At 45.3% G+C, this 27,629-nt stretch overlaps 2 protein-coding genes across 7 annotated transcripts in view; one reads left to right on the top strand and one right to left on the bottom strand.

The window, feature by feature from the left end:
* tchp (trichoplein, keratin filament binding) lies at nt 1-8,383 on the top strand. Its single transcript, XM_056593185.1, has 13 exons — nt 1-100; nt 285-490; nt 841-1,051; nt 1,585-1,641; nt 1,725-1,793; nt 1,912-2,085; nt 2,969-3,081; nt 3,200-3,266; nt 3,526-3,698; nt 4,795-4,876; nt 5,024-5,209; nt 6,719-6,862; nt 7,033-8,383. The coding sequence occupies exons 2-13, from the start codon at nt 300-302 to the stop codon at nt 7,063-7,065; spliced, it is 1,500 nt and encodes a 499-aa protein (XP_056449160.1). The 5' UTR covers nt 1-100; nt 285-299; the 3' UTR covers nt 7,066-8,383.
* Nucleotides 7,215-27,629, bottom strand: part of git2a (G protein-coupled receptor kinase interacting ArfGAP 2a) — a 21,583-nt gene continuing 1,168 nt past the window's right edge. Inside the window, exons 2-21 of one of the 6 annotated variants that reach the window (XM_056593179.1) lie at nt 25,152-25,285; nt 24,613-24,725; nt 24,390-24,495; nt 24,176-24,262; nt 23,687-23,817; nt 23,005-23,099; nt 22,408-22,453; nt 21,405-21,456; nt 21,234-21,306; nt 20,837-20,934; nt 20,558-20,669; nt 20,133-20,272; nt 19,486-19,635; nt 17,184-17,459; nt 13,892-13,975; nt 10,435-10,517; nt 9,677-9,874; nt 9,347-9,484; nt 8,752-8,815; nt 7,215-8,479 (exon numbers count right to left, since the gene is read on the bottom strand). In XM_056593179.1, the coding sequence (XP_056449154.1) occupies nt 8,261-8,479; nt 8,752-8,815; nt 9,347-9,484; nt 9,677-9,874; nt 10,435-10,517; nt 13,892-13,975; nt 17,184-17,459; nt 19,486-19,635; nt 20,133-20,272; nt 20,558-20,669; nt 20,837-20,934; nt 21,234-21,306; nt 21,405-21,456; nt 22,408-22,453; nt 23,005-23,099; nt 23,687-23,817; nt 24,176-24,262; nt 24,390-24,495; nt 24,613-24,725; nt 25,152-25,285 (2,399 nt within the window). In that variant the 3' untranslated portion in view covers nt 7,215-8,260. Of the gene's footprint in view, nt 8,483-8,751; nt 8,816-9,346; nt 9,485-9,676; nt 9,875-10,434; nt 10,518-13,891; nt 13,976-17,183; nt 17,460-19,485; nt 19,636-19,817; nt 19,855-20,132; nt 20,273-20,557; nt 20,670-20,836; nt 20,935-21,233; nt 21,307-21,404; nt 21,457-22,407; nt 22,454-23,004; nt 23,100-23,686; nt 23,818-24,175; nt 24,263-24,389; nt 24,496-24,612; nt 24,726-25,151; nt 25,286-27,629 lie in introns of those variants that run through there. The other 5 variants (XM_056593178.1, XM_056593181.1, XM_056593180.1 and 2 more) reach the window with 5 other exon arrangements.

Here is a 27,629-nt window from a genome sequence, read left to right on the forward strand (position 1 = left end):
ACTATGAAACACAGGAAGAAAGGCGGTTGTCTATTATCGTTGTAGATAATGCGCCCTTTTGTGCCTAACTTCTGCCTCATCAAGATCTTACTTTAGAAGGGTAAGGATATCTATTTCTCTGATTTTAAGATTGTATAGCCCACCTTGTTTTATTGGTCTCATATGTTACCACTAACTATTTTGGTCCTTTTAATAACTGCGGCATGTATTATCCATCCGATGTTTATTATTTTGAGTGGAGGGAACGAATCGGAAAATACTGAGCTCCGTTATGCCCCCCCCAGTATAATCAGGGCCAAATGGCTCTACCAACCTTGTGTGCACACGCACCCAGCCGTGCCCGTGTGCTGGAGAGACAGATGGCTCGGCAGCGGGAACAGGAGGCCCGTTTGCGCCAACAGTGGGAGCTGCACTCTCAGTACTTCAAGGAACAGAACGTCCACGGCCGCAAACAGGCAGCCTGGAGCTCCCGCCAGTCCTACCAACAGAGGTAACACACACAACTCCAGCATGGGCTGCATAAACAAACAGCTGTATAATCCACATGGTGGTCAGGCAATACTGAAATCCATGCGTCAATACAGGGGCGTAGCTAGGATTTCTGGACGACCCTGACATAACTACTAACGTTACCCTACGACCCATTTTAAATGGCTGTAAACAAGGCATGCCTTCTCTTATTAATGGGAATAGGACGTATTTATGCATCCTGATGCACATTGTACAATTATTCCCTATATTTATACATAGCTCCATAGCCTTCACTAAATACAACAATAAATTGAATTGAAAACATGGACATACAAATTGAATTGAATACTCTTGCCCTAAACCCCTAAGCATGTCTGCGTACCACGGAGAGCGGGAGAAGGAGGCGCGCCGGCTACGCCTGGAGGAGCGCCGCGGGTGTCTAGCGGTCATGCTGGAGGAGGAGCGCACATGCCTGGAGGAGGAGCTGCGGGGGCTGCAGCCCGACCGGAGATCCCTGCTTGCTCAGCTGGTGCAGAAGACCGATGCGCTCCGCTCTGCTAGGGAGGACAGGAGGAGGAAGGTAGCACATTCCAACGTGATCTCAATCAGCAGGGCGCTGGTCAGCCGGTGGCTGTGCTTAAGCCAGTACCGGACCTTGCAGGCCAGGCGATAATTAAATCAAAGGAGAGATCTTAACTTTCTGAATCTTTATCTTTGAGAAAACTAAGTATCTGATCAAGCTGTGCATGTTAGGTGGTTTTAATTGTTGCAATCAACTCCAGGATGTAAATTAAAACAAGAAACTTTATTATTGATCCATTGTGTTGCATATCAATCTCATCAAACCCAGTTAAAGACCGATCCTACATCTGGGCATTTTAAATGATATACTTCAGAATTGCATTGTATTGCTTTTCAGTTTAGCACATAGAACCTGTGTAAGTAAGTTTTGATGTTGTGTGTTACTGATAAGTTACTATTTATGACTGAGCTACCCAGATTATAATTGAAATGATAGTTCTCATAATGTATTCATACTTAAGTATTGGATGGATATGTAGGAAAAGTATTGCATAAGTTTGATCATTTTTCATGTGAATATTACCCCACTAGCTTGCCCAGGAGCTTCTGAAGGAAACGTGGAGGAAGAACAATCCAGAGCTGAGAAAGGTACGATGACATTAATCTGTATATTAATGTCGCAACTCCAACACAAAAGTCCTGGTGAGGAAGTGTTGACAATCTGTCCACAGGTGGAATCTGAGCTCCATAAAGACCATGTCGTCAGCCGCTGGCAGGAGCAGCTGTGTGTGAAAAAAGAGGTTTGTATTTCAAATATCCGAAAGTCAATGACGTTTTAGTAGGTTTGTTGCAGTTATACGTAATGTTGCCTCAATTAACCAATACCATTCCCTCTCTCTCTCCCGTCCTTCCCTTCAGCGTGAGCAGGAAGAGAAGGAGGAAAAGAGGCGCTACGAGAACCAGTTTGAGGAGAGCCGGCGCCTAGCACTGGAGAGGACCCAGCAGGAGGAGCAGAGGAGAAGAGAGGAGGAGCACACCAGGGCAGCAGAGCTCCGTCAACAGATGGAGGAGCTGAAGCTCCGTGAGGCCGAGGTACGCACGCACACACATGCACACACACACACGCAGGATCTCTACATTCACTTTATAGGAGGTGTTTATGTAAAGTTAACATTCCATGTGTTTAGAGTTGTTATATAGGAGGTGTATATATAAAGTTAATGGTCCATGTGTTTAGAGTTTTTATATAGGAGGTGTATATATAAAGTTAATGGTCCATGCGTTTAGAGTTGTTATATTAGAGGTGTTTATTTAAAGTGAATGTGTCGTGCACATTTGTTATACTACAGGTTTGTTTATATAGAGAATGTGTGGTGTAGAGTTGTTATACTACAGGTGTTGTAGGAGCCTAAATGCCTATTTGATTTTTAAGTTCATATTTTATGATGATGTTTGGTTTTTCATAAGTGAAATAATATAATATAATATATAAAGTCAATTGTATTAATTTCGATATATAGAGTTTTATTTTGAAATTCACTTGCAATATTTTGGGTGTATGCGCACATTTAGTTACTTTATATTGAAGTGTGAAAGGAACTTAATTGTGTTCACTACCTGTGACAGACAGTTTGATTGACCTTTCTCGCTCTCTCTCTCTATGTCTCACCACTAAACATAACCTCATCTTGTGGAAAAGGATTTTTGTATTTTGCGTTTGACAAATAAACCTTTAAAACTTCCCGTCGTGGTCCGGTGGATTATTTTTGTGGATTTTGGATGAGGTATGCGTCGAGGGGAAAACGGAACGTCAAGTTGGAGCTTCACTAATCGACCTATTGATCCTACAGGTGTGTTTATATAGATTGTGTCGTGTAGAGTTTTTCTACTACAGGTTTGTTTAGATAGCATGTGTGGGGCAGAGTTGTTATATTACAGGTGTGTTTATATAGATTGAATGTGCTGTGTGTTCCAGGCCAGTCGGCTGCAGAAGGAACAGGACGCTCTGCTGGCACAGCAGGGGGCGCTGGAGAGACTGGAGGAGGACAGGAGGAGAGCAGAAGAGAAGAGGAAGAAATCAGAGATGGGGTGAGAACAGACGGATGATTCCAACCTTTATGTTGGCTATGTAGTGGTTCAGTAGTGGTTCACCGTCTGAGTGTCCGTGGAAGGCTTTTTTTGCATCACATCTTCACATTTCCTTCAGACGTTTTCTGGTCCGCCAATACCGAGCCCAGCTGAAGAGGAGAGCCCAGCAGGTACAGGAGGAGCTGGTGAGTTCATACTGTCATAAAGGGCACATCAATGGAGGCTATGGTTCATCCATGAATTTAGCTTAATTTAATATGACGGTGATTCAAACCGTGGCATCATACCAAAAGTTCATTTGTTGAACTCCTAAGGTGTGTGTGTGTGTGTGTGTGTGTGTGTGTGTGTGTGTGTGTGTGTGTGTGTGTGTGTGTGTGTGTGTGTGTGTGTGTGTGTGTGTGTGTGTGTGTGTGTGTGTGTGTGTGTGTGTGTGTGTGTGTGTAGGAGGCTGATCGCAGGATCCTGGCGGCACTACTGGAGGGTGAGCAGGAGGACAAGAAGCTGCAGAGCGAGCGGCGGGAGCGCGCGGCGGCCGACGCCGTGTGGATGAAGAGGGTCATCGAGGAGCAGCTCCAGCTGGAGCGGGAGAGGGAGGCGCAGTTCACCCTCCTGTACAGGTCAGTTACATATTACTGTATGGATTACATTATCTCCAGGTTGGTTACATATTACTGTCAGGATTACATTATCGAAAGGTCAATTACCCATTACTGTTTGGATTACATTATCTACTGGTTTGTTACATATTACTGTCAGGATTACATTATTTACAGGTTAGATTTACATAATCTACAGGTTAAATACATATTATGTTACTGTTCGTATTCGATTATCTACAGCCGGGTTGGGCAACCCTAGGCATGCAACTGCGTGCCACCACTGGCACGGGGTAGCATAATCATTGGCACGCTTAAAAAAAATATATAGATTTTTTTTTCTTCTATTATCATTATTACAAAATTTCCCGCACAATGCAGCAGCATAATCATTACCACCGTTTTTTTTTGCACTTAATCTGTTTGGGCATTTCCTCCCTTTTGTTGTGATATAACTCACAACCTTTGTTGTGAGTTATAGAGAAGAAAATATTAAAAATATTGTTGCAAGTGGCCCTGTATGCATCGCGTTCACATGGTTTTGCAAAGCTGTAAATGTCTTAAAAATATTGATGTGGATGGTTCCAACATTCTCATATATTCTCGTTTTTTACATTTCTCACAGTGCAAATATATAGTTTTTGAATGAGTTTCTGAAAATGGTGTTTTAAGATGGGACATATGTACTTATAATTTGTAAGCCAATATTGCAAATATAACAACCAAAAAAACATTTAAAATGTTGATGCATGATTGTAGACTAATATGGAAATAATACAATTCCAGGTCTTCTGGAAATGTTTTTGGTCGCTGTGTCATAATTCAGCTTAATTTTTAATATATTGTTGCGTAAGGCACACTCATTAACGAGAAAATGTAAAACTGGCACTGCATGTTGAAAAGATTACTGACCCCTGATCTACAGGTTAATTACATAATACTTTACACTTCGTATTAGATTATCTACAGGTTAGTTACGATTATGGTTACAGAATGGGTTTTGCGTATGTGTGGACGGACCCCTTCTCCGGGAAACACCAGCCTGTAAAATCTCTTAAGGTTTTTAAACATAAAGTCCTGTGTTTGAAAGCGGATCTCTCTGTCCGTCTTCTTGCAGAGAGGAGGCCCAGAGCGTCTGGGAGAAACGTGAGGCCGAGTGGGAGAAGGAGAGGAAAGCACGTGAGCGACTCATGCGCGAGGTACAGGTACAACTGTACAGGATATTACTTTGCAACATCCTGTACAGTTTTATGCATCTTGTATGTCTGCACCTATAAAATAAATCCCGGTATGTGACAGTAGACTGGCCTGTTAAACGGTCTCTGATCCCTGATGGGCTGTGGAAGGTTCTGGAAGGGAGGCGGCAGCAGATCGAGGCCAAGATGCGTGGTAACCGCGAGGAGCAGGAGGAGTCTCTCCGCAGGAGGGAGGAGCTGCTGCAGGAGCTTGAGGCGGAGGGGGAGACCCGACGGCAGGAGAAGGAGCGCCAGGAGGAGCACAGGACCGCACGCGTGCAGGAGCTGGACGCACAGGTGGGTGTCCAGAGTCCTATGCCAACCGTTACACCCTTTATGAGGATACCATGTTGACACTTATTTTTGTGTTTTTGTACATTTGTACTAGCCTGGCTCCGCCCGCCTAAGTACTTCCGCTCAATTTGAATTTCCCTTCAGTACTAGGTCTGGACCTGCTGTATGTAATTTGGTTTTCTGGTGCCGCCACAGCGGCCACCAATCAACGAACAGAGGGCGTGTCTGAGAACAATGACGATAAAGTCGTACGCAAGTTTGAGTTGTTGTTGTAGGTCGGTAGTTGATTTACAATGTGCAGTTTTTCCCTGATAAATTCAATTCGACGAACAAAACCTGCAGCTGTCGTTGACGGACATTTTCGTGCAGATGCGCAAGGTGTTTGGTTTGTGTACAACCTGCGCGTGATTCCCGGCGCATGACATACGTCACAACCAAACGTTAGCGATTGGTTATGGCTAGGGATGTCCGATATTGGCTTTTTTGCCGATATCCGATATGCGATATTGTCCAACTCTAAATTTTCGATTCCGATATCAGCCGATACCGATGTCGATATTTGGGTTATTTTTCCTCAAACCTAATTTAGGTAACATTACATATCTCCTGTTGTGGAATTAACACAACATGCTTAATGTTATTGTGATGCCCCACTGGATGCATTCTTGAATGCAACAAGGCTTTCCAAATGTTAACATTGTCTGTGCAAAATAAGAAAAATACTTCAACTTAATTTAAGGGAAAAGTGCCATGTTTATTTTTATTTTTTTAATGGTCTCAGACAACAGTTTGGATTACACTCTCCCTGAGATAATCTTGACAATGCCCACAACAAATAGGGCAAACTTGACTTCACAAATGATAAAACATTGTACCTGAACAACTATGTGCAACATAGCAGTATGTTTCTTTAACTAAAACTCAATAACCTTAATTGAATAAATGCACAAATATGAGTCAATTACAATGTGCACTGTACTACACAAACATTTATTTGAGCTATAAAAAAAAAATAAAAAGGGTTAGGGTTCTAAGGCAAAAAAAATCCGATACCGATATTGACAGATATTACATTTTTATGCTAATATCGGGCCGATAATATCGGTGGGCCGATAATATCGGACATCTCTAGTTATGGCAGATCCAGAGTGGCACTGGGCAGATCCAATCATTTTAAACTTCAACAGACACCCACTCACATCAAGTGAGTTAACGTTTGTCAATTGATTAGGTCCAGACTCTCTGTACAAATGAAATGAAGTGAAGTACGAGAGTCTGGTAGAACCAGGCTACATTTGTACTACACACATCATGTGTATCGACATCTTCTGTCCTGTACTTACTGCTGTGGCATTCAATTTAAGTTAGTGTTAACGTGCGTGTGTGCGTGTGCGTGTGTGTGTGTGTGTGTGTGTGTGTGTGTGTGTGTGTGTGTGTGTGTGTGTGTGTGTGTGTGTGTGTGTGTGTGTGTGTGTGTGTGTGTGTGTGTGTGTGTGTGTGTGTGTGTGTTAGGTGGAGGAACAAAGGCGATGCCAGTCGGAGGAGGAGCGGCGCAGAAGGGAGGAGGAAGAGGAGGAGCGGGAGGCTCTTCGTGTCCAGGATGACGAGTTGAGAAGGGAGACTGAAAGGTTGAGCAGGCTGGGCTTCCAGAAGAAGGTACATGTCACAGAACCATGTTTACATGACACGCATTAACATGTGCCAACGACCAAGCAATACACTGTGTACCCATTCCGAAACAGGAACTTGCATTGACGCGTTTCACAAGATGGCGCTAATTCTTCAGTTGGATTCCCCTTGACTATATTTTTGTTCTTCTTCTCTAGATTCACGGCAAACCTCGATCTGCATGGACATGACGAATTGCCAAGACTGAAGCCCATGCACGATAGAAAACCACTTCTGGTCACTCTTCTAGTTTTGAATTCAAGCACAGCAATCAGACAACCATACTTCCTTTAAAACAAAACCAATAGCCGTTTTCAATTATAAATTAAGTTTATTTAGAAAATATTTTCCTCTGCCGTACTTTAGCTGCATTAAATACATCTCTGGACTAAAGTACAGAGAAGGTCTTTTCTTCATCACATTTACAATTTAAACAACCCCCATTTTGCACAGTTATACAAGTATTTAATTTTATATCCCATAAAGTTGCACATTAAATACAAATCTGTTAGCCACAGAACAGAGCACGACACACTTAAATAAGTTCTAAATATGTTGATGCAAAACCAACACTGCTATAACACACAAGACCACAACATTATTACAGTGCAGTGTTAAAAACTATAAAGACCATAATAACTAAGGAACATTGTAGTCGCTGGCCAACGACAAACTATGGCTCCTTTCATCCGTCATGTGCACTAATGAGCAACTGAAACATATGATGACCACGTGGAAATAGCTGCACCGAGTGAGTTGTACACACTGTTGGGGCGGAGGGCAGTTGGTTCCGCTTACCTCTGGGCCGGAGAGAGCTTCCTAACACTTGACGGCAGAATCGGTAGCGATCGTTTTCACTGTGGAACTCCCTCAACTTCCAAGAGTGTTACCGCAATGGGTACTGATGGCTTCCCGGTAAACGTATTTGTTATTTTTGTCCGGCATAATCCATGTGAATACTTTATAACTGAGTGTACATTTATGGATTGATTAAATATTATAAGAAAAAAAAGTATAAAATGTGCATTCAAATTCCTGTGTAACGGTTTCTTGAGCGTAGTTTGAAGGCTTCTGTAAACAAACACCTTTACCCAAACTAAAGGAAGGTTGCTTTAACCACCTGAGGAGAGCCACTTAAAAGCACCTCACATGGAAACAAAGTGGTTGACCTCTGGCTTATCAACGACATTCAGACTTGTTCCAATTTTGGCATTAAATGTGAATCTATGGTCGATACATAATCTTCAATTGTAAACAAAACAAAACAGAACATGCATATACCAACCAAATGAATCCGTACAAAAAGAAAATATTTCCCTTTTTAAAAAAATACATAAAAAAAAGGAGATGCTGTTGGCAGCCTCTAGGGCCGAGCAGGGCGGCCTCCTAGATGTTGTTCTCCTTGGTGGTGATGGTGACCAGCTGCTTGGCTGCCTTGGCGATGTCGTACGCACACTGGATGACCTGCTGCGTGACCAGCTGCATGTCCTGCCCCGGGGGGCCGCCCCCGCCTTCGGGGGGGCCCGCCTTGCGACACTCCCCCTGCAGACGGCAGGCGCTGGAGGTCAGCAGGCGCAGCGGGCCCCTCACGATCTCCGAGCGGGGCTTCTGGGCGGAGGGGGGAGACCGGGTCAAACAGGAGGCTTGAGGGGCTACTAAAGGCTTTCTAAATGGCTTAAATGAAGCATATTATTGTGCATACAATACTGTTTGATGACTCTGATAACAATTATATCATCAGCTTATTCCCCAGGCTTTTCTCTTTATAGATTTCCCTCGGGCAGTGGCCATCTTAAATTTTCTTCCCATTTTGTTTATGCCACTGAAGTAATAATAATCTGTTCATTCTTGATGCCTGCGTGTCAGACACAGCTTACCTTGGGGAAAAGGGCGGCCATCTCTGTCACAGCCACATGTATCCTTTCTGAGCAGGGCACGAAGCTGGGGAGAGAAGAGGGGCATCAATTAAAACCTTCTTGATGCTCATACAGAGTTATCTTGTTAATTGGGCAATAAAACGGACCAAACCCTTCTACCCTTGATAACACTCCATGCGCACTGGCTGAGCTCCAGATCAACAGAGCTACTGAACGCACAGTCAAATGTATTACGGGCTGCCGAACGATATCCGTAGTGGACTCTTCAGCAATCTCTGCAGATGAAATTTGCAATTGTAAACGTTAAACGAAAAATGAAATGTTAAAACAAGTATGGAACGGGATGCTTCACCACGAGCACCACAAGCACGCACAAACACAAACGAACGCAAGCACACGCATGCACGCACACACACACACACACAGACACACATGGGATCCAAGGGAACATGCAGCAACCCCCCGCAGAAGAGAACACGTCCAGCCTGTCAATCATCGGAAGAGAGGGAGAGGAGGAGTGTGAGACAGGAAGTGTGTGGTCGGTTCGGAGAGAGGAGAAACTGTGCCTGGGAGGCAGGGACAGAGGCCAGAGTACCAGGAGGCGGGGTCGGGGGAGCGCAGGCTGATTGGCTGCTGCTGCAGGGAGGGCGGGGCCTTGTCGGCCCAGGGCACCAGGGTGCTGAAGCAGCCCAGGCTGTGCCTCAGGCGGCGCGCGCCTTCGCGCTCAGACGGTCTGCTCTCACCACACACAACACAACACCCGGGTACAAGGACAACCATGAAGGACCGCAACACAAACCAAAGGGCATCATGGTGGGTGGGAGGAAGAGGTGGTGGTGAAAGTAAAAAAAACAGCAAAACCAATAGCCATAGAGGAGCAGGATGATGGTGAGGCGTGTGCGTGTGCGTGTGCCCGTGTGCTGACCTGTGGTGCTTGTTGTCCTGCGCGGCCCTCAGCAGCTCCTGGATGTTCTTGGTGATCTGCTCGGTCTTGCGGATGACGTCCTCGGTGCTGGGCAGACCCAGGTCCGGCTCGGGCTCCGGGGGCGTGTCCAGCTCCGGGATGGAGGAGGCCTCCCCCGGGCGCCCCCCGCTCCTCAGTCGCCCCCTCCGGCTCAGACTGCTGCGCCGGGGAGAACAGGAGGGAGCAGAACTCAGTGACGCTCACAGCGCCCGGGGAGGGGGGGATTTGGGTGCGTTGTGTACCGGACTGTGTCCCACAGCCCTGTTTCGGGGGTTAAACCATGGAGGACTAGCCGCGGGTGAGGGATCAGAGATAACATCGCCCCGCTCTACTCTGGGACTACTGCTTCACTTGGGAATGTTTTTGATTTTAACTTATTTACAATGAGACTTCAAAACTCAGTACAGTCCAGATATTGCTCTTGGTAAATAAAGGTCTGTTAGTTCTAGCAAGATAGTGTTTTAATATTTGTTATTGAGTGAAGAAACGTTCGATATAATTGAGGGGAAGAGGGGAGCACGGTATTCTGGGAACTACCAACTTTCCCAATGCCCTGCAATTTGTTTGGAAAACGATAAATAAAATCCACTATAAAAGTAGAAGAAAAAGGAGTTCAGAAGAAGAGTGTGGACGGGGACGTGCTGCAGGATTCCATCATTACGTTCAGTTTATAAAAATACACAGGATTGAGAAGGTTTGCATTTGAGTCAAAGCTTTACCCTGATTCGTCCACGTCGGAGCCGTTGAAAGCGTTGTCATAGTCACCGTCTGGCATACTGCCCAGCTTCTCCATCTTGGAGGCCTAGACACCAGCAGGAGACGGTCAGAACATCACTAGGTCAGGACACCACTAGGTCTGGACTGGTTAAAAATCACTAGGTCTGGAGGGGTCAGAACATCACTAGGGCTGGACGGGTCACAACATCACTAGGTCAGAACATCACTAGGTCTGGACGGGTTAAACATCACTTGGTCTGGACGGGTGGAACATCACTAGGTCTGGAGGGGTCAGAACATCACTAGGTCTGGACGGGTTAAACATCCCTTGGTCTGGACGGGTTGAACATTACTAGGTCTGGAGGGGTCAGAACATCACTTGGTCTGGACGGGTTGAACATCACTAGGTCTGGAGGGGTCAGAACATCACTAGGTCTGGACCGGTAAAAAAATCACTGTCTGGACGGGTCACAACATCACTAGGTCAGAACATCACTAGGTCTGGAGGCAAAAGTAAACATTGTATTTGAGTTCCAGAAAACATGTTTTTGAAGCTGTTTGCTGGAAATAGCTTTTAGGAAAAAAAATCGTGCCTAGCGCTATTCCCCTCTGCTTCAGTCCTTTCAGAATGCACTGTTTCTTGTTTAATGCAAATGAGCTGCTGCCCATTGACCAATGAGCTGTCAGACTGAACCACAGCATGGAGGAGAAGGGATTGTTGCCGTTTGCGGACTCCTGGAGCTCTATATCTATATCATATAATATAATATAATAATAATATTATATCTAATATCACGGCCAAAAGCTACATGCGCCTCGGATGATATTATGAATCATAAAGACTGCGTCTGACGTCTCTGGTACTTCCACAATAAGTAAAGACTGATATCTCGGAAATGGTTGAGAAGAATTGGGGGAAGGAACTTTGGCCTTGACTCTCTGAAGTCCATGAACGGAGAAAGGGATTGTACTCCGGGAGCTGAGCTGCCGGACTGCCGCCGAGCTCCCCGCGCCGGAACTGCCAGCTTCGGCGGCAGTTCAGCTCCCGGAGTACACCCGCCGGAGCTGCAGGAATGCCGCCTCGTGATTTTTTACCCATCCAGACCTAGCGATGTTGTGACCCATCCAGACCTAGCAATGTTCTGACCCCTCCAGACCTAGTGATGTTCTGACCCCTCCAGAACTAGTGATGTTTAAAGGGACATATTATGAAAACAACACTTTTCCTGGGTTGTGGGGTGTTGTTTCTGGTCACTCGATTTTTTGAGTGCGATATGCATTTCTGAGAGTGGATATCTCACTCAAAAAATCATGTACAGACCTTTTTCAAAGTTTGTATACGTGTGGGAGCACCAGAGACCAGAAATAACACCCCAAAACCCAGGAAAAGTGTTGTTTTCATGATATGTCCCTTAAACAATACTAGGTCTGGAGGGGTCAGAACATCACTAGGTCTGGATGGGTAAAAAATCTCTAGGACTGGACGGGTCACAACATCATCACTAGGTCTGGGCGGCTCAGAACATCACTAGGTCAGAACATCACTAGGTCTGGGCGGGTCAGAACATCACTAGGTCAGAACATCACTAAGTCTGGGCGGGTCAGAACATCACTAGGTCAGAACATCACTAGGTCTGGACGGGTCAGAACATCACTGGGTCTAGGCGGGTCAGAACATCACTAGGTCTGGGCGGTTCAGAACATCACTAGGTCTAGGCGGGTCAGAACATCACTAGGTCTGGGCGGGTCAGAACATCACTAGGTCTGGACGGGTCAGAACATCACTAGGTCTGGACGGGTCACAACATCACTGGGTCTAGTCATCAAAACTGTCTGCAAGCATTACATTGTCCAGCAGTAGGAAACCATTCAATGTAATGCATGCATGATCAATGTAATTTCACATAAAAGCCAAAGCACTGCAGAGCAAGAATCCTCATCAGCCAGGAATGCAGCCAGAAAGCGAAAAAAAACTAACAATTACAAAGCATCATTGAATATTAGAAAGGTTAGGTGAAGAATTGCATGGAATTATTGTAAAAATCCACAAATTAATGAATTATTTTCAGATGAATAAACCATCTACTACAGTCTACATATATCACCTTTTCTATAGTATTTTTTTATTTTTTTGAACTCCAGAGAGTATCGTTTCTAATTCAGGCATAAAAAATGTGGACCCAGGTCTTTGCCAAACTACCTGCGTTGTCTAGTGGGGGAGGTTTGTGCTGGAGCCCGGAACATGTTCAGACTGAGACAAGCATCTCACCAAAGGGTGGGATGAGAGTCCCAACAGCAGGGCAAGCAGCATGTACCAACAGAGCACCACATTGTTAACTTACCCTGTCCAGACAAGGCTGAGCATCTCTCACATATTCCTAGACCTCGTAATCACAGCAAGATGCAATACTGCACAGCCTCACACCACAAGACGCATAGTTAGGGAGTGAGGGAGAGGAGGCGGGGCTGCAGTGGGCTCAAGGAGCAGAGCATGGCGATATAAACTATCAGAATCCACTGTCACTGCACTGACAAAACCATTCGATGCTGTCGTAGTGATGCGAATTATCAATTAACTTAATATATGATGAAAATAATACAGAATTTGCATAGACGTGAATACCACAAAGCTCTGAATGAGAAGGGCCTGCAGATCTATGTTAGGATGGCCCGCAGCTCTACATTAGGAGGGCCCGAAGCAAAATGTTAGAATGGTGAACTGCTCGATATAAGGAGGGATGGCAGCTCTACGTTAGGAGGTCCTGCAGCTCTATCTTCAGAGGGCCTGCAGATCTGTTAGGAAGGCCTGCCGCTCTACGTTAGGAGTGCCTGCATCAATATTTTAGGAGGGCCTACAGCTCTATATTAGGAAGGGCCTGCAGCTCTATGCTAGGAGAGCCTGCAGCTCTATGTTAGGAGGGCCTGCGTCTCTATCCTAGGAGTGCCTGCATCAATACCTGAGGGCCTGCAGCTCTACGTTAGGAGGGCCTGCAGCTCTACGCTAGGAGGGCCTGAAGCTCAATGTTAGGAGAGCCTGCAGCTCAATGTTAGGAGGGCCTGCAGCTCTATGTTAGGAGGGCCTGCAGCTCTATGTTAGGAGGGCCTGCAGCTCTATGTTAGGAGGGCCTGCATCAATATGTTAGGAGGGCCTACAGCTCTATGTTAAGATAGACTGCATCATTACGTTAGGAGGGCCTGCAGCTCTATGTTAGGAGGGCCTGCAGCGCTGTGTCTGGAGGGCCTGCAAGTCTGTTAAGAGGGCCAGCAGCTCTATGTTAGTAGGTCCTACAGCTCTATGTTAGGAGTGCCTGCATCAATATGTTAGGAGTTCCTGCAACTCTATGTTAGGAGGGCCTGCAGCTCTATGTTAGGAGGGCCTGCAAGTCTGTTAAAAGGGCCTGCCGATCAGCGTTATGGGGCCCTTCAGCGATGCGCTGGCCAAGTGAGGAGCTACTTAACCTGTGGAGCTCCTTCGTCCTTAGACCAAGACAAGGTGGATGGAAATGAGGGGAGGGATGAAGAGGAGGTCACAAAAGCGCCCCTCTGCGTGTAAACAAAGGGGATTCCGGATTTCAAATCAAACGGATCAATCGTGACAAAAGACAAAAAGGAACAATGAGAAGCTTCCATTGGTTATTGTTGAAAAATGAATGAACATGTTTGTGGCATAGTGGTTGATACTAAAAACTTTTATTAACATGCAGGTTACTTGAACATAATCTGTATCCCTCTGCTCCCAATACAGTTTTTTAGGATGCTTGGCTTGATGCTTTGACGTACGTTTTTGACAGAATACCTGAAAACATACATTTTGCTTGAATAAATGCTTAGAGAGCGGTCTAACACAAAAGGATATGGTATGGGTACATGCGTGAGAATGAGGTATAAACAGTAGAACATAGGCAAACAGCAAACAGCACCATGGGTCCGGTCCAGAAAGGCTAGCTGTTGTTGCTTACGACTGAACCAATCTCAAACAGGATTTGCGATAACTCTAGTGTGTTCCCTGGGTCTGATGCTGTTGGTGAGGAGCAGAGCCTACGAGCCACGTCTGCTCTCCCATAAATGCAGGTGATTATTGCGACACAAACTATATAAACTATGAGATGTGAGAAGGGAGTAATGCAGAGCGGCTCTCTGGATGTGGCGCACACTAGAGACGATGGAAGGTTAATGTGTGGCTTTGTTTCCATGGGACTGATTGAACCTCTGGTAACCATAAGGTGGTAGGAACCAAATTTGACCACCCTTACTGCTATGGTTGAATTATGTACGATACAATTAAACCAAACATCCTTAAGGTTAAAATAAAGAACAAAAAAAAAACATGAGCAATTTACGTCCATCGTGCCTGTATATTTCTTCACAAAATAAAAATGACATAGCCGTAAAATATATACATACGAAATTGTACTTGTATAAAATAAATGGCTAAAAATAAAGATAATAATGGGATGAAATGATCTTGACCAAAAAAAAGGACAGCACTTAAATAGTGATTCATTGTTGAACCACGTGCATTAGATCAACAGACAGACACGCACCAGTGTGTGCGGGTGGATCACGTTGTGACCCACACACTAGCAGGTAAACACATGTTTGACGCAGAGCACATGTTGGTCCTAAACGAGAAATGTTCAACTAGAGAAGGGGGATTGGTAGCTGTTTTATATGACACTCCCCAGCACTTTGCACACGATCAAACGCTCAGCCACCAAGGTATGATAGGAAGTGGGTCAAATTATCTTTTTGCCTTTAAAGGCACCCAGTGCAACTTTATGTAAACATTCAATGAAAAATAAACATTCAATTTCTAGTCTTTTTTACACGTAGTAAGTTTGGTGAGAACGTGTGGTGAGAACTGATCGAATATCGATAACAACAACAATGCCGCCATTTTCTTTATTTTTTGTAACCTACAATAAATAAAGCAGGCTTCCAGTCAATGGAAAAATGGCTTCTCCCCACCGGCGATTGTTGTTGTTTACGATTTTCTATCAGTTCTCACCACACAACGACGTCTCATCTTTGCTGCTTTAATGTCGGTATGTAATGGTATGGAGTTATTGAAACTTACTACGTGTAAAAAAGACTAGAAATTGAATGTTTATTTTTAAGCCTCGAAAGTTGCACTGGGTGCCTTTAAAGTGCCAATCTCGAAGATCTGTTTCGCTTCCTTTGGTGGCACCTACCAAAACTGTACACCGCGAAAAACACAAATTGAGTTGCAGTCTGCTGCTGTAGCTCCGCCAAGCCCTCTCTGGTGACCAACACTGCTAGGGGTTGGAAAACGCACAACTACCTGGGCCCTGCTGGAGAGTTGAGTGTATTGCAAGAATGTCACCATCAGCACCAAGTTGCTAACATCACCCAATCACAATTGTGTAACCTCATTCGATGATAGTGACTTAACTGAGATTGATTTAAACAAGTCTTTATAAGAGATCCAAACCGTTTTTCAGTCAGTTGGTTTACTGGCAGTGCTAGCAGAGACCCGACGGTTGAAGAGCAAGTCTGTTGCGTTAGCTCTGACTTCCAATTCCGGCAGCAAAGTGGGTGATGGGAGAACGTGTCACTCACTGTGATCTGCCTGAGATTTCTTCTAGAGAATGTCCCCCAGGGCTTTCATCAGGGCTCCGAAGGCTCAGCCACAATTGTCCTACCGCGTTACGCCAATGTGACTTAACACACATTTATTTACTTGAAAATCTAGAGATTACTACTTAAAGTAATCATAACAATAATATATCAAAGCATCATAACAATAATATATAGTGGTATGCAGACGTCTTTTTCCTTTTTTCCTTTTTTTGTGCATGAATAATGGGTGTAGGGTCCCTTCAAATATGTCCTAAAAGGAGGTTTGGAGTGCCCGGGTTTGACTAGGCCCCCGGGCCTAGGCAAACCCAGAGAGCTAGACGAGAGAGGCTGAGAAGAAAACAGGAAGACCCAGCTTGTGAATGGAGAGGTCAACTATACAGTCCGGTCTGGTGCTAATTCCCATGATGCATTGCTGTCCTCAAGATACTTACCTAGACCATAACCACAACACATCTGTACCAAAATGTATCCCGCTCCAACATAGTACAATCAATTAACCATCTTTACACCATAGTGTTATGATTGTTTAACCATAGTTACACAAATCTTACTTAAGATTACTGTGGTGAAGTCTGATAGCAGACAAGCTTAAATCTCAGGAAACTTAAATCTCAAAAATCTCTTTCTTTCGCTACATATTTGAATCGACCAATCAAATTGCTGGAGTCAGCAATCTGCAAGAGCTTCATCGGCTGACAGCAAACACAAACTCAGCTGGCACAAGGAAACGGTACCCAATCATGGGAAGACACCCTCAAACACTCTGTCCATACACCAATGTTATTGGAAAAAGTGTTGAGAAAGGTCTCAAATCAACACCATGAAGACTGGCTACTGTATAAAATCTTTCAGAAAGCTTGATCCACTCTCAGGAACGAAACTGGAAACAAGACTAAACTCCTCCCCTTGCCGTTTTTTGGATTTCCTGTTCCGTCACCCCCAGAAGTTATTCTATGACATACTAAAACTGCTCGATCAGAGATCCTCTTTAACCCTTTTTAAGTATTTTTTTAACTGACATGAGAGTAACCACCAGACACAACCGTATAGTTGCACTGCAATAGGAGGTGAGGAGGGGATGATGGCGTTAGTAGATGGTGAGGGGATGTGGGAGAAGGAGGCAGGCGTGGGGGGGGGGGGTCTTACTTACATGAGGAGGGAAGGGAGTCAGGGAGGGGTGAGGCTCCTCTGGGTAGGGACACTCCCCCTTGGAGAGGTGGGGTTTTAGGGCCGAGCCGGTCTCGTACATAGACATGGGCCTGCTGCTGCTGAGGCTGCTGCTGCTGCTGACCCGGGCCGACTGCCGGCGCTTGGGGCCTGAGGAGGGGCCCGAGTAGGAGGGCTCGGGCTGGTCGGCAGGGGCCTGATAGATACTGGCCGGGCCCTGCCGCCTCAGGGAAGAGTTCTCGCTTTGCAGAGATTGCAGCTGAAAAGAGACGGGGGGGAGGAGGGGGAGGCAAGCCGTTGAGAAGAGGAGCACAGGAAAGCGAAGCGAGCTAGGAGTGGTCGAGGGCGACCAAGTGAAAAACGTTCACCAGGTCAGTAATACTTTGTGATTGAGGGATCTTCCATGATTCTTTGCAGGAGATGTTTACGCTAAAGGGTTGACCGGATACGGATAACAGCATATTCAAAATAAACCAAAAGCTGGAACCATAACCTCCGGGACACCACTATCTGTTCATCAACACCAGTAATAACGAATGATTCTTGAGTCAATCATAAACAGCGATTGGAATAGCCTGTGATTGGTGGAGCCCTTGAGGTTTGGCCCCAAGTGTTTGTTTATAATGTGGAATAGCCCCAAGGTTAGCAGTTGGGTGGAGCAAAAGTTAACGTTGCCATCACACACTGGAGAATGTCAGGTGAGAAACTAGAAGTTTGTGTTATTACTAGAAATGTTCCCAGTAGCTATTAGAAACGGATAAACACATAATTCAAATTTTCTCCAAATTAGTACTTTCATCTGCTTTGCAGATAAAGCAGATGGACATTATATTTTACATTTCAGTAGTCTGAGCGTATATGACTTTTGGATTAGAATCAGTTAAACTTGAGTCTGAGTCCAGAAATAACACGAACTCAGTTTCAGAGGCCAAGGCAGGGGTATAGTCGTATAGGTTGTAGCGCATGCAAGCCATAGGTAGAGTTGAAGACCGCACCAGAAAATAGTAATGTCTATTGGATTCCCTTGGTGAATTCCTGATGCTCCTTACCAATCACATGTATGGGATTTAGAATGTTATTCTAATATATATATAAATAAATATATACTAAATACACGCATGGCCATGAAGCTATGGCTGTTCTGTTTCTGTGGTCAATCCGCAAATCTGGCTCTAAAGTTAAATGGTTAAGTTAATCCAAGTCCTCAGTTTAACAGCATAGCAAGGACTAAGGTCACCCATTCCATGTTTTCAAATGGCTTCCTCAACACATTTATACTACAAGGGTCATTGGAGTTTCCTTTTCTCGTTTGATTATGAAATCAAGACACTGCTGGCTAACAGTTGCGTCTCAAGGTACGACTTGACTTAGGTCATCGGGTAGGACCACCAGCCATGTCACATTATCTAGGTCCACTACATTTAGGCTTGTACCAACACAGAGATCACAGATGTGAAAAAAACCAAAATGAAACTGCACATTACACCGAAACCATGAAAACAGCAATGTTGTTTGAAGAGTGGAAATAATACAAATGCAATAAAAGAAAAAAAAGAAGCCTTCAGCCGCCTACATTTAAATAGGGTGGCTTGAAAGACATTTTTCCCACCTATAATAAGCAATTACACTTTAGCAAATTAAAGGGTACACATAGTTACACAGAATCTCTATCAAAACGATAAATAAATATATTTATATATCCAGCGCAAAAAGTATAAGGTACATAACAAACTCTTCTATAAAACTATGTTGCAGCCAGAGCAGATCAATGTATACAAACACAGAGCACATTGTGCACAATCATTCTGCAAACAACAGCTCAAAAACACTCTGACCACATCGTATGTCGTAACAAGATAAATCAAGTCAAGCAAGACTCGGGGAGTACAAATTCAACACAACACAACAACAATTTGTGTTACGTTTCCTACACACAATTTCGCGTGTTTGTAGATCACTTCTTAGCACTTGATCATTATAACATGCATGTTAGTAACACAAGAGCAAGCCTCTTTACACTAAACTCAGGTTATTTGGTATGATTTCTTTGGAGTGGGACATGCAGGCCGAAACAAGGAGGGGGGGGGAAGGTAAGGGCCCTTCCATCCTCACACTGGAAGAGGAAACGGAACTCTGCCGAGTGTCGTGGCCTCGCCCTCCGTCCGACCGATCGCTCAGAACCAGTGGTCGAGGCACTCCCCTCGTCCAGTGTTAGTGGTGTTACTGGTGGATGCCGACGGTTACTGGTGGAATGCCGGCGGTTACTGGTGCAGTTCAGATGGTACCTTTTTCTGCATGAGCCGCAGCTCATCGCTCAAGTTTGTGTTGACTCTCATCAGCTGCTGGATCTTGGCCTCGGAGAGACACAGCGCGTTCTTCACTTCCTGGAACTCCTGCATGCTGATTGGTCCGTCGGAGAGGTCAGAGTCCAGGCTCTGTTGCACAGGGGTTAATCTCTTTAAGAAAGCCACTTTCAACATGGATGTTCAACAATACTACGGTGGAGTTGGACTCTCTTGGACTGTACAGAGTATCTCAATTTGAGCACTTTCATACAAACGTTCATCTGTACAGTTTCAGAAGACAATGATTCCCGTTCATTCATGTTGTTCTTTACCACAGTTCTAGTCTCAAAAGACTCCACGGCCCTCGCCCTAGTAGTGGATGACACACACACACACACACACACACACACACACACACACACACACACACACACACACACACACACACACACACACACACACACACACACACACACACACACACACACACACACACACACACACACACGGTGTCTATATAAGTTCAATGAATTATCTTTGCGATAGTGGGATTAAACTAAGCAGTGTTATTGATGTGATTCATGGTCATACCACATGCTATGTTATTAGGTGAGCGGGGGAGCTAGCTTGGGGGGCTAGCGGGCTACCTTGGTGCGGTCATCCTTGGCCGAGTGCTCCGCGTCCGTGTCCTCGTCGGACGCCACGCTGTCGTAGTCAGGCTGGTCGGCGTCCGGACCCTCACTGCTGGACCCCATCCTCATGCCCCGCATCAGCAGCTCCACGCTGCCTGCACAGCAAACAGACCGTCAGCGTGTGTGTGTGAATGTGTATGTATGTGTGTGTGTGTGTGTGTGTGTGAATCTGTATGGATGATTTTTATTTTTTTTTAATTTTTTTTTTAATAATTGAGTTCATTGAATTGCTCAGAGACACCTCGACACTCAGCAAGGAGGAGTGTCCCTGAGCAAGATGACTGCTCACCTTCCGGTTCCAACTCAACCTGCTTTGCCTCCCATACCGTTGGCCTTCGACCCTGGCAGCAGGCTGTGGCGAGGCCCCTCCCCCTACTCACCCTTCGGACTGACGACGGCGTTCCCCTGCTGCCTGCGCTTGGCGTCGCTGAGGATGTCGATGACCAGCGTTGCAAACTCGTGAGCGTTGAACCTGGCCAGCTTCTGGCGTCCCTGCGAGACGAGAACACAGGACATCAGCTCCACGCCCCAACACCGTCCACCCATCCATCCAAGAGACCCGGATACCGTGATGATGACATAACAACCCCATGGCGAGGCGCATGTGCATGTGTGCCACGGCGGACAGTGGAGTGTGTGAGTGCGGCGGCCCGGCTTGCCTGGTTGCGGGTGGAGGAGTACTCAGGGTTTACTGGAAGGAAGGGCACCACGGTGGTCTCGGTCACCAGAGTGCTGTGGTTCTGTGTGGCTAACCACACTGCAGACAGGAGGAAGAGTGCACAGCAGTCAGGCCCCGGTCAATACCCCATTAGCTGCTCTTTGAAATGACATTTAGCGGTCAAGTAGCGGAGTACATTAAGGGGTACCTGCAAAGACACAGCCTCACACTCTCATTAGCGCATGAACTCAAATGGAATTATTCCACTTTCACCAGAGATGGCGCTGTCCCTCCCCCCCAGTCTGATTTAAGCATTTAAAACATGCCTGACATGATAACACAATATTGAGTTGATAACACAATAATGAGTTAATAAGGTCACAACAATAATAATTTACCTGCGTCGGTCTCTCTTCGATCCACTTCATCGTAAACATCCATGGCCAACTCCTCAAATAAATGATTGCTCAGCTGGATGAAAAAGAAATCTATTCAGGTGAGGACTTTGAAATGTACATGATATCATAGATATATACATTTTGCCGTACAGATGATTGAATGATACGTACAGACTGCAGTTTTCTTTTGGCTGCTTTCGCCAGCTCTGATAAATCTAAACTGCTACAGAAAGGAGAAAACATTATCTTAAGCATAATGCAAGTGGAAGGTAAGCCCAATGTAATTAAAGTGTTTTCAATTCATACTTACATGTTTCTATTCATCAAGAGAGCAATACAAAAAATATCGAACACAGGATAGGGAATTAAGGTGAAAATTGCAGACACATTTCTAACAACAACTAGTCTACAATAAGACAGGGTGCAACATGTTCTCCATTGGAATAATGACCAGTGAATTTTGAAATGGGGTCAGCAATCTCAATAGATTAACATTATTTTGGTGGCTGATGGTTGAAGCAAATCTGACAGCCAATTGATGGTGCTAATTTTGTGGGCTGATTAGAATATAAATGTCTTGATTAGCTGCCTCTTCTTAAACATACTGTGAGCAAGCATAACAAGGCAAACCAATGGCAGTTAGCATAAACAACTGCGCAGTGCTCCACTTCTCATCCAAAGATTCAAAACAGCCTTCAGATTATAATTTTTTATACATTCCGAGGTACACCCTGGGATTACATCCTTACATGCCATCTATTTCAGGGTCAAGATAGATGGGATGTCAGGGTTATGTTTAGGGTTAGGAATTCATTACGAAAAGTAAATCTTTGTTTTTTTTAGCCTTGTTGAATGGATATGGAATATATGCATGCAGGAGTTTGATTAAACAAATGAGATCACAAGAGATCATGTTACAGAGAGACTACCTCGACACTCTGACTCTCTGGTCAGAATTGTTGAAACAAACAATGACAAATCAAAACCATTTGTTGTGATTACTAATAAAACTATCGTCACTGGTCGGCAGACCAGATTGAAGGGAGAGCATGAATCCCTTAGTAAATCGAGTGGCTGGCTAGCCTTCATTCTTATGCATTCAGTAATGTGCATTACCTTAAACAAAATCTAAAAAGCGCAGTGAAAGGTTAATTAGTGGAGCTTTAAACCTTACCTGTCAGCCATCTGTGGAACTATGAAGTGCTGCCCAGTTTTATGATCTGAAAAACAAACAGAACACACGACTTATATACATTCACAGACAGGTAATCTCCAAAATATTTTTTTTTAAGTTGACAAACTTTCTGTTTCGGTTTTAAGAAGTGTTGTTGACCAAACCTAAATACAAGAAGTAGGCCACTTCTGTGAAACGCCTCTCCAGAGTGGTAGTTTGCTATGGGCACCCATGTGACATGGGCACCCATGTGACGTGGGCTCTGACAACGCCACACTCCTATGAAACCTAAAGCGTATGTTTTTTCTAACACTTTGCTTTTTCAAGAAACAAATGATCTCCTGGGCGGAAGTAGTAGTGCTTTTCCTGGGGGCAACCTGCCTTTAAAGTGGGAGAGCATGTAATGTAGAGACCAGCGATATGCCTGTCTTTACCACCAGTTATGAATCAAAAGGTGTCATTTGAATCTAGTACTCGTAAGGGACTTTCTTTTTTCATATTGACAGAGAATTCCAATTCATTCATTGGTGGGTCCGTAATGCATTCATAATGTTTGGCCGAGCGTTGTCATGTTTGAACAGCGTAGTCCTGGCTCACCTGGTCTCCGTCCACACAGGTAGAAGGCCAGGCGGTCCGTCAGCTCGTACTGGATCTCCACCAGCCGTTCAGACAGCTCCTGGTGGCCCGCCTCCCTGAAAAAACATCCACACGCTCCGCAGTTCAGCGGGAGAACAGCGATACCTCATCCCAGTGGCCTTGGTCTCCGAGTGCGGCCATCTTAGTTCGGAAGCAAATGCTAACCAGCAAGGTCCACTTCTGGACACACGATGATGAATTCACAAGCATTAACATGTTTTACTTTCAAAATAAAATGGTCACGCTGTTATGAAAAAGCCCAAATTTGTTTTGTTTACAGTAAGAGTGTAAGAATATATAAAACCAAAAATATGTAAGATTAACATTTATTTTTGCCGTCTGCTGAAATTGTGGTGCTGGGCTAATTGAACAGCGGTGGTGCTGCTACAGCCACATCTGATAAAGGGCTGATCAAATGTTCAGCCCACACAGGAAATTGCATTACATGAAACATAAAAAAATAATAATAATCTGGGTGAGGTAAGCTATCCTTTGCAGGTTTGGTAGAAAAAAAAGACACGATAAGACGGTACATATCAGCCCCAGACGGGGTCTTTGGGAACATTGAGCTGGACTTTCATTAGACCGCCCAAAAAATAAGATTCAAGCATAAGGAGTGTGGAATCAAACGTTGGCTGCAGACCTGGCGTAGTCCACGGGGGTTTTGCCGGTTGTGTCTGGGGCCCCGGGGTCGGCTCCGTACACCGTCAGCAGCTCCGCCTGGGAGACCTGGCCCGCCTTGGCGGCCACATGCAGAGGCGTGTTGCCCTTCTCCTGGAGCACAGACAGGCAGTGCAAACGCATCACAGCTCAGGGCTCAGCAGACGTCCAGACAGAGACACACGACTCCACATACAGACGAGGAACTGCGCTGTGGTCTCACACCTTTACAAAACGTGAAGTTGTTTTTGTACTGCATTAGGGTTAGCTTTTGTTGTAGAATGGAGTAGTGGTCGCATCATGTACCCGCATCGTCAACATCATCCGACGTAATAATAATAAATAATTTTTGTTATTTGCAAACAAAATTATATTTTGTTTGCATCAACCAGGAGAACTTCTTCTGGCGACTGCAAGTGGCATGAATTGTGTACGTCGATATTTCTGCGGAGGGCTGTGAAGCGGGACTCACTGGGTGGAAGAAGTTGGCCTGCGCCCCCAAAGACAGCAGTCGGAGGCAGGTCTCCAGGTTCCCCGTGCGCACGCTGGAGTGGAGTTGCTGGAGGAGAGGAGCTCGGAATGAACCCAGTAAACTGACTGACTCTTTAAAAGGCACACACAATCTCACGTGTACGCACACAATCTCAAGTGTAAACACACACACACATTATATGTTCTCCCCTAACCTTGCTTAAGTCCTTGGCGGTGAAGCTGTCATCGTCTCTGCAGGGCATGCGATGCACAAACGCCAGCATTTGATACTTGGCCTTGATGAACTCTGTTTTGTTTGGACTTTCCACATATAAAATCACGACAAAAAACAAACAAACAAACAAAGGATCAGAGGGTGAATGAGAGCAGGTCCCGGGCCGTGACGTCGGCGTGTATGTGACACTGCACGGGACTCACTGCAGTCGGTCCTGAGGCCCCGCCTTGCGCCTGCCGCTCAGCACGGACGCGGGGTCCAGCAGCGAGTGTTCCCATATCGAGTTGGCCCCATTGCTGTACAGCGTCTGGACCATCTGTCCACAAATATGAGCAGACAGTCAAAATAAGCAACGCGTGGCTATATGCACACAGTGTAGTGTGAGAGGCAAGAGGCCCCTTCCTGCTACTGCTTTTAGATCGGATGAACAGACCTCACACCGGACAACTGTTTATTCAAATACAACATGCCTGTGTTGGGGCGATAGCTCGCAGATCAACTCGAGTCTCTGAGCTGATTCAGGGGCCAATTTGTCCTGGAGCTGATTGGGAGGCCAGGGAGTGTGTGCGTGTGCGTGTGTGTGCGTGTGTGTGTGTGTGTGTGTGTTCCTTACCTGAAGCTGTTAGGGGGGCCAGTGTGTGCGTGTTAGCTGTTAGGGGGCCAGGATGCATGTATAGCTATAGCTAACTGTGTGTGTATTTGTGTTTGCACGTTTGTGTGCACTCCGCCGGGTGTGTCTTACCTGCAGCTGATTGGGGGGCCAGGGTGTGTGTGTCAGGTGTCGGACCTGGGAGCTGTGTCTCCCCAGACTCCGGTGGACGCTACAGCACTCGTCACAAATCAACACTCCCCTGTTGACCGATGCCCAGCGGGGGTCTACAATAGAGAACAACAATGCTGATGAGTACAGGTGGGCAGTCCAGAGGTCTCAAAACCTGAGTTTAACCTCTGTCACACATCATTGCATCACTGGGGCCAGTGATGCCCCATTGTTGTAAACAAGCAATGAAAAATAGTGTCAGGACAGCACCAATATGCACAATATATTATACTGCACCATAAAATCATCAAATATTTATTAACAGCATTTGATCAAAGTTACCATAATGAACACCGGCTAAATGTTGAACTCAATGATACCCCATCTACTTCTTTCCTTGACCTTCTTTTGTCTAAATACACACTATTCTCCAGTAATAATAAATAGGCAGTGCAGTGTATCCAACAACATTTTATAATTTATCTAAGCACAGCAAAGAATTTTTGTGAATAAACAAATGTAACATTAAATATTGGAAATACCTTTTGAAACCAATAGCTATTGAGCATATATAATAATGTTTGACATTCCCCAGGCTGCCGTCAGTGTGGGGATAACTTGGCACACTTGACTTTATATAATTAGGTGTCAATATGACTCACATGCTCTAAACTGCATTAATTCACCTAAACTAGCTGCATCTTGTTTTCATTATGGGAAACAGCAGTGACAGGTCCCTATGGCCTAAATGTCTTGCCACAGACATCATCTGTGGTTCACTGTCACACACACACGTACAAACACACACACACGCACACACAAGCACACGAGATTTGCATCTGATCGGCGAACTGCACCAGTAGGCCGGGGAAACAAAGTGTAAAGGAGAAGTGAAGAAATATCTCATAGGCTGCATGGTGTTTCAGAAGGCGTAAAAAATGACCCGCCTCCCTGTAACCCAAAAAGTAAGAGCTTCCTCTTTCAAAATACAGAAAGTGAGTGCTGACTAGAAGTTCAGCGTAAAAATCCAGACCGTGTGGTGTCCCTGACACTAAATCTGCACTAGCTAAATGCCAAATGTCAGCTGGAATCCATATCAAAATACTGGGTTTTAATGGGGATAATGTGCCGCCATTAAATCCCACACCCAAGACTTGGTTTGTTGGCGGCCTGGAAGTAAAATGCCAGAGATAGACACGAGACAATCCATGACCCCGAGACCCTGTGAAGTTCTTGGAGACAGCGGAGGTGTGGCCCAACTCCACACAGCTGCGCATGCCGCCGGTCAGATGCGACGTAGCGCCAGGTGCAGGAAAGTCTACTAGTGGCTCCTCTTGGCAGTCCACTGGGAAGTCCACCGCAAGCTGGCTGTGTGCCTATCCCCCTCCCCCCGGTCCCCCAGAAAGGCTTCTGTATTAATATCACGTCTTGTATCTCTAAATATATTCACACCCAACCCCACAACTGGTGAGGCTTGGGGCCGGATGGTTTAGAAACAGAGCAAACTTGGGGGGGGGGGGGTTAGCATCTAGACAAAACAGAGCTAGGGGATACTATGATACCATCATGCATATTGCAGCCTTGTTATTGGAAGAAGACTGGACAACAACTGGTAAAGCTGTCATCCAATAACACAATTGTTATTGAAGTTACATAAGCCATTGGTGTATGGCCATTGAAATGTTCACCTTAGCCCAGAAAGATTAGGCATGAAATGAGATTGCCTTAACAGACAAGAAGTGGCGCCGCATGCATTCTAAGGATCCAGCAAATTCACACAGCATCCTGTTGTGTTTTCCGGTGCTTGTTGAAAAACATCACGTCACCTCTTGCATAAAAAGCCACGACTTGACCCAATTCATCCAGAGCAATGCAACGACTTTACCTCGAACAAACCGTCAACAACGAAGAAGATGCATATGTGAATGAACTCATTGTGTCCCTTTGTACTTTGTACACTACACTGCCTCCATGAAGAGATACACAGGCCAACAGCCGTGAATGAACAGTCAGTGTCACTCAGTACTAGCAGCCAAGTCTCCACAAGCAAATGTAGTAATGCTGGTCTCATCATTCCTACTCCCTCCCCGTTTGGCAATGGAAGCCACGAAATATGACTAAAAAAACTACACCATCTTGTGCCATCTATATATTTAAAAAATCTGTCCTTAATTATTATTATTTTTTTAACAATGTGCAATGTATTTCCAACAAAACACTTGTTGGTTGGGCGAAATCGATTGTTGAAAAGGTTCCTCTAAATGTATGAACGTACACTGACATCATTATGCAAACATTTGACAAATGTCTCTGCTTGTACAAGCCATATCCAATATGAGCACATCGTGAATACCTACTGAGTGATAAGAACAATGACCACTAGAACGTCCGGGCTGTCAGACTAGAATCCACAGGCGGGCATCCCATTCAGGGGCACACTCAGCAGGCCCCTTCAACAAG

The sequence above is a fragment of the Gadus chalcogrammus genome, chromosome 6 (genome assembly GCF_026213295.1).
Source record: "Gadus chalcogrammus isolate NIFS_2021 chromosome 6, NIFS_Gcha_1.0, whole genome shotgun sequence".
NCBI classification, from domain to species: domain Eukaryota; kingdom Metazoa; phylum Chordata; class Actinopteri; order Gadiformes; family Gadidae; genus Gadus; species Gadus chalcogrammus.

Bases quoted from the DNA above. Each gene is read 5' to 3' on its own strand.
- tchp (XM_056593185.1), top strand. From the start codon at position 300: ATGGCTCTACCAACCTTGTGTGCACACGCACCCAGCCGTGCCCGTGTG. The intron at 1,052-1,584 runs GTAGCACATTCC...TTACCCCACTAG, and splicing joins GGGAGGACAGGAGGAGGAAG to CTTGCCCAGGAGCTTCTGAA. The intron at 4,877-5,023 runs GTACAGGTACAA...GGGCTGTGGAAG, and splicing joins GTGAGCGACTCATGCGCGAG to GTTCTGGAAGGGAGGCGGCA.